Source organism: Amblyomma mixtum, chromosome 7 (assembly GCF_055824585.1).
Source record: "Amblyomma mixtum isolate Tamu chromosome 7, ASM5582458v1, whole genome shotgun sequence".
NCBI classification, from domain to species: Eukaryota; Metazoa; Arthropoda; class Arachnida; order Ixodida; family Ixodidae; genus Amblyomma; species Amblyomma mixtum.
In genome coordinates, this window is record NC_143018.1 from 44,896,573 (window position 1) to 44,906,772 (window position 10,200).

A 10,200-nucleotide genomic window follows, 5' to 3' on the forward strand; every position below is an offset into this window, starting at 1 on the left:
ATCCGGCCCATAGTGTCATGCATTATTCACGAAATGCTGTTGTTTGCATTTCAACATATATACTGAATTTTTCAGCGGTTCCTCTATGACATTCACCCCTCACTTATGAACTTCGATCAATTTCATCCACCGTTATAGCCGTACCAGCCATTAATTTTTTTCCTACAAAACTGTTCGATATCTTACCACACAGTGTCACGTACGCTTCTTCGTTTCGTTCATGCAAACAAGTAACTGAAATGTGTGAGCCATAAGTACATAAGAAAAACTACGCAAACTTTAATGCATTGTTGTCTTGCTTGTTTATTTTCTTGGTTTTTCTCTGTTTTCATTTTACATCTGGAATCGTCACCTGCAATGTTCTCACTTTGTTTCATTTATGCACTCCTCACAAAATTCCTGCGCTGTGTTGTTGCGCTCCCCCTTTTAAACTACGGTTTGTAAATCCATGAATTATCAACAAAACATTACTGATCCTAACATTTATTAGCGGGAGCTCGAATGGCGCTTGGAAAAGCTTGGCTAACTTAATCCTGGCCCCTTGTTTTGCCGTGGTACGCTCATGATATTTAGTCATGAGAGGTAATGCTGCACCCGCTGGTGATGTTGACCAGGTCGACGAAAAGCAGTAATAACTGACGACAGATAGATTTACTGGAGCCTGAACTCTAGTATGCTCAACGGGCGAAAACATCATCGATTCAAACACCTTGAGCCCCAGGTCTCCTGTATGTCCTGCCGTGTATAAACCGATACATCAGGTCGAACAAAGCAACGGGTTCGTCGAAGGCCGCGTGATGACCAGCCCGAGAAACTAACACGTACGTCAAATTTCGCGCCCGAGTTACGTAACCGGCGGGTCTGCGGGTGTCCGCGAAGGTATACCACGGTTCCCTCTCCACACTCTCGAGATCCTGTCGTCCGCTCCAGCCCAACTTCCTTAGATACCGGTCGGTGTTCACAGCCGGAAATACCGTGTCCATCTGTCCCGTGTACAAAAGAACCCTGGTCGAGTTGAAAACTTTAGCGACTGTCTCACTAATGTCTGTAAAGAAATCGCCCTGCGCCAGGCCTAGCTGCATTTGGAATCTTTGCGCCTCTAAGGACATAAGGACTCCACCTGCTACGTGGATCGCTCTCTTAAAGGCGTCGCTGGTAATGTACTCCACGTATCTGAGAGTTTCCGGTTCCGGTCTCATTCGAAGCACGCTTCCGTGGTCCGTGTAACCGGTCAGCTGTTGGTACAGGCTCGGCTCATCGTCTAAGTTAGCGTTGAAGACAGTCTTCAGGAGCAGGCCTGCAGCTATCGTGCGATTGAACTCGGCAACCTGCTTGATCTGTCGGAAGCGCTCGGAGAAAACCTCGTGACCTCGGCCGTCAATCAGCCCAGTGTTGTAGAGGTAATCTGAGGAGTCCATCAGGTCCAGAAGAGGGGCGACGAAGGGTACTCCCAGAATCGCTCCCGAGACTCTAAGCGGTAGAGTCCTGTTTACTCGCAGCCGGTTCACGATCCCCAGTGCTGAGCGGCCTGCAATTATGAATCATGTGAAAACTCCCGTTAAAGTATTGGTTTACGCATTTATCAAATGTGGTAATTATCCCAGCCTCACTTATCGCCACAAAGCTGGGAGCATTTTTTTTTAACATTCCAGTGCTTTCCTGCAGGTGTTGTAGCATCTTGAGGCTGTCAGGCCATCACTATAAAATATAGGCATATCAAGGTATTTATGATTTAACCGTTCACACATTCTTCAAGAAATTCTTTTCGAATTGACAAGGGGGACGAAATATTGTATTAGACTCTTCAACGCGCTTGCTTAATTTTGCGACACGAATCTCGTACGTTTAATAAGGCTTTCTATCACACCCTTTTCCAGCATTGCAACGACATGCTTCGTCTACTGCAACACGAATGAGTTCTGTAGACATTGAATAAATTTTAAGCCAACCGCTTGCTCCTTTACTTTTATTTCGGTGAATTAACTGATATCTTGTTTTGCACGTTCACTCTATCATTTCTTCACTCACTAAGCACACAAAGTTTAATCAGTAAGTTCATTGATTAGTTATTAATCCTTTCGATTCATTCCTTCATCACTGACTCATTCATGTCTCTTATTTATGTATTCTGAAGCGCTTTGCACCCTTCTTTTTGTTCAATGAGTTTTGACTGGGTGGCTCACCTCCATACGACTCTCCGATGGCGTAGAAGCGCCTATTCTTGTTCTCGGGAAACAGCTCGAGGAACTGGCGCAGGAATTCTTCGATGGAGCCGCTGATGTCGTCTAGCGTGCGGGCGAAGCCGCGGGGGTCTCTCGTGAAGCTGTAGCCGCCACCCACGGGCTGGTCGAGGTAGACAATGTTCGCTTCCTCTTGCAGAGTCAGCTGCCGCCGATAGAGGTGACCGTCGGCCGCTATTCCGAGCGGCCCGCCTTCGAGGAACTGACCGAACAGGGCCGACTTTCCCGGACCCCCTTCGAGCCAGAGTAGCAAGGGCGCTTCCATTCGTGGGTCCTTTGAGGAAAGGAGAGAAACGAAGTGGACAACCACCTGAGATCTAGAGACAAAGTTAAAGGAGTGTACACTCCTAACTTTGTGTGCATGTTTTCTTCTTTGTAATGATGCGTAAGGCATTACATAGATTACCTAGCGGCATTCTCCTACGAGCGCTAAATACTTTATAATGAAATTGATTTCTCATGCTGTTTCGGTTTAGGTTTCAACAGCTGAACGATGACTGCGACGTCAAAGTGTGGTTTCAGGTCACGTGAGACATGAAAAACTGCAATATAATTGCTGCTTCTTCATTCGTTGTCATTCCGCCTATTGGGGAAGGCTGGCTTAAACACTGTAGTGAATTAAAACGATGAAGCAGCGATTATATCGCACTTTTCCACGCCTCACGTGGCCTATAACCTCTCTTTGACGTCACAGCCATCGTCGGGATGTTGAAACAGAGACCGAAAAAGCATGACAGGAAAATTCGATTATATATTATTTAGCGGTCGTAGGTGAATACTACATGGGGGTTCGTGCATAGTAGTGGCTTCCGCATCATTGTAGAAGAAAAAACACGCCACCAAAATTCCTCGTTTATACTCCTTTAAGAAGAAAAGATGCTATTTTTTCTATGCTCACAGTGTTATCATATTTAAGTCTTGCCGATGCGCTGCAAACAAAATATTTTCTGTATTTTTGCTCGCTAAATATGCTCAAATCGAAGTTCAAGCACCGGAGAGGTTGCTGGCATTTTGTTTTAAATATTCTTCCACTTTTGCTCAAAACACATATGTTCATCGAACTTTGAATCGGAACTTTTAAGACGTGTGAGGAACCGGAGACGTCACTACTGCTTTAATTTTTTTTTTTTGCGCTCAGCTGCCGGAGAGGCTGCTCAAAGCTAACTTCACGGACGTAGCTGCAACTGAAATTTGAATTGACGGCATGAACCACTCCAGTCTTATATCCCCCTCTGAGAGCGAGAAGTATTTCATGAACCTAAGTCGCATTCACAATATTAAGGACATTAAGCGTACCACTAAGACTCGCGCGGTGCTCAGCTATCTGGTATCTCATAGGTACAGTGGTGAGCAGCCTTGTCTAGAGCGCTCGGGCGGTGCACTTCCTTGCAAACAAATCCAGATTTTGTGGCAGCCTCTAGGGTCCAGCTGCAACGCTTGCACGGAAGTAGCGCCAGATAGCCTCGTAAACAAAGCAGGCACGAAAACTTTGCTCTGTAATGAGGGGCTGCTCTCTAATTTCGGTTTTTGTTACCAAGTGCGCACTGCTCAAGCGCTCTAGACAAGGCTGCTCACCACTGTACAGTCGGGGACAAAAGTCTCTGGACTACAGGCTCCTCAAACGAAACCGATAGCTCGGCTATTAAATGGCGGCTGGAGACTACACTTGTGAGAGATGAAAGAACAAAATTTTTACTTTCACCTCCACGAGTGTGGTCTACAGTCACCGGCTAATGGCGCAGCTATCGGCTTCGTTTCAAGAACACGTGGTCCAGAGACTTTTGTACCCGACTGTACACTTCGTGCTGGGCATCTACGCACGGACAGACGCACATAATGGGGAGAAATCAGTGTTGTTACGACCATGCTCTTACTTGAAAACAAACCTCATGTGATCAGGTGCCTCGTTTCTGGAAGTGTTCTCGTCTAAGCCGTCCCCGCTAGCTATCCCAGAAATTGTCATCAGATTTACAGAATCGGTAGAGATGCGAAGATGAGACACGCGATGAAGTTGCAACGTGGCGGTACTCACTCTTTTGGCCTTTATGTAGAGGAAGAACAAGTTGCTCCCGGTGCTTTCGTTCACAGTAATGTAACCGGAATGCGCATTCGCCCCGATGCGACTCCTAAACAGCTCCACTTGGCTTCTCCTCTGAGCCGCCTGGATGCTGCCATTCTGAATGTATGGCGTTAGGAACAATGGCTCGTCGTCTTCATCCCTGAAAATATGTTTAAAGCGCGACAATCTCAGTGGCTTGCGAACTTTTGTCGCAAATTTGAAAAGTTATCATTTCGTTTGGTATGAGACTCAACTATAAGCGAAATATTTGATTCGGTTGCCTGCAGATTTCTTCGGTAAGCCATGTATTTTCTTATGACGGAAGGCAAGATCGTCGCTTTACAGTTAGGATTGCGTAATATGCATCCGAAATATTTCTACCTTTTCACACCCATTGTAACGCCCCTGCGTCATTTCTCCGCCCCATTTCTCTTACACTCCAAATAACACTGAGAGACCATTAACAAAAACAGTGCTACAAGAGAGGAAAAAGTAGGAAGTTTTATTTCAGCAGCGTCAAGGAAGCGATCGTCATCTATTCATCCTTGTCTTGCTGTTGTTTTAGGCAGGTTGTGCTAAACCTTTAGCCTTACGCCTTTAGCCTTACGCCACCCGCAGGGATTCATCTGTATTGTTTCCTGCAAATAAAAAGCCAATTCAATTCAATTCAATTCAAGACTAACGCAGTGGACGCCCGATATTGGTTTCCTGCGCCCTAGGTTTCAATCTGAATTCCATATGGCGAAGTGTTTCTGAACATCTGGCATCGATACCTCGCTACCGTGTATTCATTGCACCATATGCGAAGTGAGTCACGGACTGTCTGGTGTTCTCGGCGTTTTCATTTCGCGCCATAACAAATAACGCGTTTTCTCAAGTAATAATTAACCGCTACTCTTAGATTGTACCAGTCGCCATTCGGGCACCCGAGACTCGTGTTTTTGAGACTGGAAAATAATGTTCTAGACCATGATCTAGCATCATTTGTGGTGACTGTTTCGCAGAAGCGCTCACGACATGCGCACTGGGAACGTGTTAGTACCAGTGAAATTTCCTAGAATCAATTATGCATTATGAAAATATTGTCACGTTGTCGTGACGGCAGTCCAGCGGTCAGGAAGACACCAAAAAGTCTTGTAAACGAAGCTCTTTATTTGGGCTGACTTGCGCCCGCAAAAGAACTGAATCACTCGGCGGCGGCGTAAGCAACAAACGTGCTCGTCAGTCGTCGAACTACGAATGCTTGCTGCTCGCGGCATCGTTCAATTTAAAGCCGGCAAGGAAATTTCGAGATAACAGGTCGATATTATCTAGAGTAATCTGGAAACACGTAGATGCATCTCGGCATGGCGGTGATCAATCGAGATTAGTCCGGCCGCTTGTCGCGTCACGAACAAAAATGATAGCACCCCTTTCCTGCGGCCTTGCGCGAACGAACAGACACTACAATGATACGTGGCAATATGAATTATGTTAAGTGTGTTCAAACTTAAAGAACCAGGAGATAATTTTGATCACGTACAGAACAAGAAAATAAAGTGTTGGGTACTAGAAGATACTGTTGAAATCTCAACAATATTTTTTCGTCGCATCTACATGAGAAAACAAAAGAACACTGAAGGCAGCATAACACCTGGAAACTTTTTGGCTCTTAAAAATTCCATTTAACTGCTTGTAAGCGCACAGCATAATATAACACTTTGAATCATTTATACAAGGTACCTTCTCTGAGATGGTCGATTGCTCCTTCGGGGAGTGCCGGCTGTTTCGATGAAGAGTTGAAGTCCTAAGCATGCGAAGCACAGAAGTACTATGGCATACTTCCCCATAGTACTTTATCAGCTGTGGACAAAATGATAAATATGTCAGAGCGACACCTACATTGTACATATTCTTGTGCCAAAATATCTATAATTTTTCGTTCATTTATTGCTGCACGGAATACTCGAGAATACCTCAGAGCGCACAACTAGCAATAAGTAAATCAAGCATGACTGGAAATCCGTGTTTTTTAATGCACAAAAAATAATTCACTAATCAGACGCAGTTAGCAGCAGACACAGAAATTACGGGAGCTTTTACGAACTGAATAAGAATCTTCATTTGTGCTGAGATTGATCAACTTTGACCATACCATTTACATTCCAGGCTAAGAGAGACTGGGTTTCTCAATTATTCGACCTTACGAAAATTTTTCAACGCTGCTGACGCAGTGAGCCCGGTCATGCGTGCTAGGAAAATACTGTATCAATCACATAAACAATTGCATACTCATTTAAGCGCCCTCTCTAGTCGCTATATAGAAGGAAAATAGCCGGGGACCAATTTTTAACGAGCCAGTAAAAAAATGGCCTGGCTTAGCGTATGGTTAAGCCTAGGATGCGAAGCATACCGCCGGTGGAGGCTGCGCGTCCGCAAGCGAGCGCACGAGTTGAGCCCCAGCTTTCACAGCTGTTGTGACGTCATATCACGTGGTGCACCGATGTAGGTCAAGTGGTAGCTACGCGGCCGTGCGCGGCGCAGCAAGGAAGAGCTCGGTTGTGCGGCTATTATGCTTCGCATAAAAGCGTAGTAGTACGGCTAACAAACGGCGCTCGCCCGAAGCCCCAGCTACAACAGCGTGCTACTTTAATGGGTTAATCTTCACCACTGCTAGGATCCCTTTTTTCAGTAATCGTATGCATACTTGTCTTATTCCACCGGTTACGGCTTGGCATTGCCTACACCGAACACTACCTTCACAAGATCGGAATAAAAACTAACCCAAACTGCGTACAGTGCCACACTCCAGACACTATTGGACACCTTTTTTGCGAGCGCCCGAACTACAGTGGTGAGAGAACATTGGAAGCGACCGTGAGGCAACTGGACTCTCCCCCTCTCCCTGAAGAAACTCCTCTAGGCTCCAGGGCGAAACATTCTGATTGGTGTGTGACAAAGGCCGTGCTCAAGCTTTTGTGTGAAACAGGCCTGGACACCCGTCTGTGACCGCCTGTGCACTACCTACATGGTTTACGCAGTTTACACGGTGTACATTTGTGTTTTCATGGAGCCCCTACTCCAGTATGTGTTAATGACATGTGTCGGTGTGTGTTCAAGACGTGAGTTTCACGAGCGTCTACTCATCGCGATGCGAGCGCCAGCCAGTGTGTGCGTGCGCGTGTGCGTGCGTGTGTGCGTGCGTGTGTGCGTGCGTGCGTGTGTGCATGCGTGTGTGTGTATGTGCGTGCGTGTGTGTGTGTGTGTGTGTGTGTGTGTGCGCGCGTGTGTGCGCGCGTGTGTGCGCGCGTGTGTGCGCGTGTGTGTGCGTGTGTGTGCGTGCGTGTGTGTGTGTGCGCGTGCGCGTGTACGCGTGTGTGCGTGCGCGTGTGTGTGCGCGTGTGTGTGCGCGTGTGTGCGCGTGTGTGCTCGTATGTGCGTGCGTGCATGCGCATCACCCATGAATCTCATTGCATTATGCCATCATCAACCTTCATTCGCACTTTCCCTTTCCTCCTCTTCCCTTTCCCCTGTGTGGATTAGCAGGCCAGGGCCATGTTACCACCTGCCAACCTCTCCACCTTTCCCTCTCATTAAAATTCCTTTCTCTCTCTCTCCTACTTGTCTAGCCAAGACTTCCTAAAAAATGATTAAAGAAAAATGTAACACGCGCTTCACCTGCGTGCAGCTGGGACGAATACACCTTTCAAGTTCAACTTATACCGGGCGTAGCAATTTATCGATCTCTTTGACGACGCACTTTCTGGTCTGGCAGCACTGTAATCGGGCTCTCTGAAACATCTTCCGCTTTAAATATGGGTACACCAAGTGGGTGTATACCGGCATCCTCCAGGTCAGGCACTTGCTGTAGAAAATGTAGGGGTCTCTGTCTGCGCCTCTTTCGTTCACTGGCTTACTCTGGGCATGTTTCATAAGCCTGATTAAGGACGCCTGCTGCGTACGCTTCATTCTCGAACGCACAATGGCGCTGCTTATCACCGTAAGATAAACGCAGCTATTAACGCAACTCTTTGTTTTTGTTTTCCCTTATTGTCTGCCCAGTTAGGCGCTACAGTTTCAATCGATTACGCTGGCTGCCTTATGAGTGGCGAATTGAACATTACAGCTCAGCCCACTAAAAAAAAGCGCAACTGCCAACGCATAACCGCCGCTTACAGTGAGACGGCGGCATGCAAGTCCATAGCCGCGACTTGTACTGAAGCGACAGCGATGTTCCCGCGCTCTGCAAAGCCAGGAATCGGTTCCCCACTATTTCTTGCTTCTAATTGACAGCAGTGATTTGCGCAGCTGAAGAAGACTCTAGGTCTGTTTGCTGTTCAGCTGCCGCTTCTAAGCTTGGCTGCATGGCTGCTTGAGATAATTGCTGAAGATTTTAAGGGGGTAAAAAACATCGGTATAAGAGAGGGAGCAAACACTCTCGCGTCTGCATTGAAACCAATTCAAACACCACGCCGAATATTTCAGGATTTCTTTCGCAGGAAGCGTTTGGTAATCATCATCTGTACAGTTTCTTAACTAACCAAAAAAAGGTCCATAAATCCACTGGGCTGATCTAGCAGCGCTTCAAATGGCGTATTTCACAAGGGCAGCTTATTGTTCAGGTGCGGCCTTCTTGTAAACGCGCGTGTACTCAGTAAAACTGAGTTTTATACGCCAGATCAGCCACCCCTGGTTTTGCGGCTATAGTTGAGTGGGTACAAATAGGTTCCTTCTCCTTTTCTTTACAGTATATTCCAAACCAACGCAACAAGATACATGGACATCATAACTTCCTCTCTATCCTCTTTTTTTCTCCAATATCTGCAGGTATAGTTATTAGCCAATCGTGCTATTTCAGTGCAAAGGTGTAAAACGTGCATAGCTCACCTGAAGAAGCAGCGGAACCGGTACCTCGATGATTCTTCAAAACGTTGCCTCGACTAGCCAGAAACTATGGTCTTCTTCTCTTCACGTATTCAGAACATACACGCATCCAGTCTCCCTCCGTGGCAAGCACCTTCAATGTCCGGCTACAAAGTGGAGCGAAACGCAGACGCCTGGCGTCTCTTAGTTCGCTCAGTGTCTGGAGCTGGGACGGAGCAGGAAGCGGGAACTCTGCGTTTTATCCGAGCCCGCCACACCGTTATCTCCTCGGGAAAGACGCCACTGCCGACCGCCCCCCCTCCCATCCGGGAAAGCGTATAGGACGGCTGGCTATGAGCAGGGGCGTTTCGTTGTGTCTCGCGGCGATATGAGGCTTACAATAGGACGACATTGACGTTACGAATTATTTTCATGGGTCCGACAAAGATAAGCACAACTGGTCTTTGATCAAAACACAGAGGTGTGTTTATTGTGCTGTTATTACTTATACAGGCTGTTTCACCTAACATTTTACACAATTCTTAAATATTGGCTTTTTTCTTAGTTATAAGAGCGCTTTTTTTCGGCATAGCACTGTCAGCGGTGTAGTACGCCAGAATACAGGTTACACGCGTTAGCTAGGAGGATGGTTCACTAATAATCAATGGTCAACTTTTTAACTAATACTGTTAGGTTTCTTAATTACTGTCCCGCCGCGGTGGCTCAGTGGTTACGGCGCTCGGCTGCTGACCCGAAAGACGTGGGTTTGATCTTGGCCGCGGCGGCCGAATTTCTATGGAGGCGAAATTCTAGAGGCCCGTGTACTGTGCGATGTCAGTGCATGTTAAGGAACCCCAGGTGGTTGCAATTGCCGGAGCCCTTCACTATGACGTCCCTCATAGCCTGAGTGGCTTCGGGACGTTAAACCCCAATAAACCAAACCAAACCTAATTTCTTAGAGGCGTGTAGCCTGCCGTAAGTAATATCCCTATCAGCTTTTTTTAGAATTTCGAAAATACGGTTGCTCTCTCCGCTGTGGACCAACAAATTCTGGCTGTT

General features: G+C 46.8%; 1 protein-coding gene across 2 annotated transcripts; it reads right to left on the minus strand.

Annotated features, from left to right (window-relative positions):
* Positions 1-200: 200 nt before the first annotated feature.
* Positions 201-9,373, minus strand: LOC149335870 (venom serine carboxypeptidase-like). 2 transcript variants are annotated; one of them, XM_089554574.1, is made up of 5 exons: positions 8,455-8,570; positions 6,022-6,141; positions 4,273-4,459; positions 2,184-2,514; positions 201-1,528 (listed from the first exon to the last, which is right to left on the minus strand). In XM_089554574.1, exons 2-5 carry the CDS (start codon positions 6,126-6,128, stop codon positions 702-704), a joined length of 1,452 nt encoding a protein of 483 aa, XP_089410700.1. In that variant the 5' UTR covers positions 6,129-6,141; positions 8,455-8,570; the 3' UTR covers positions 201-701. The 2 variants fall into 2 exon arrangements, with proteins under 2 accessions (XP_089410700.1, XP_089410699.1); XM_089554573.1 differs by lacking the exon at positions 8,455-8,570 and adding an exon at positions 9,166-9,373 and having other exon boundaries at positions 202-1,528.
* Positions 9,374-10,200: the final 827 nt, after the last annotated feature.

Bases quoted from the DNA above. Each gene is read 5' to 3' on its own strand.
- LOC149335870 (XM_089554574.1), bottom strand. From the start codon at position 6,128: ATGGGGAAGTATGCCATAGTACTTCTGTGCTTCGCATGCTTAGGACTT. The intron at 2,515-4,272 runs GTGAGTACCGCC...CTTTCCTCAAAG, and splicing joins TCTACATAAAGGCCAAAAGA to GACCCACGAATGGAAGCGCC. The intron at 1,529-2,183 runs GTGAGCCACCCA...TCATAATTGCAG, and splicing joins CATCGGAGAGTCGTATGGAG to GCCGCTCAGCACTGGGGATC.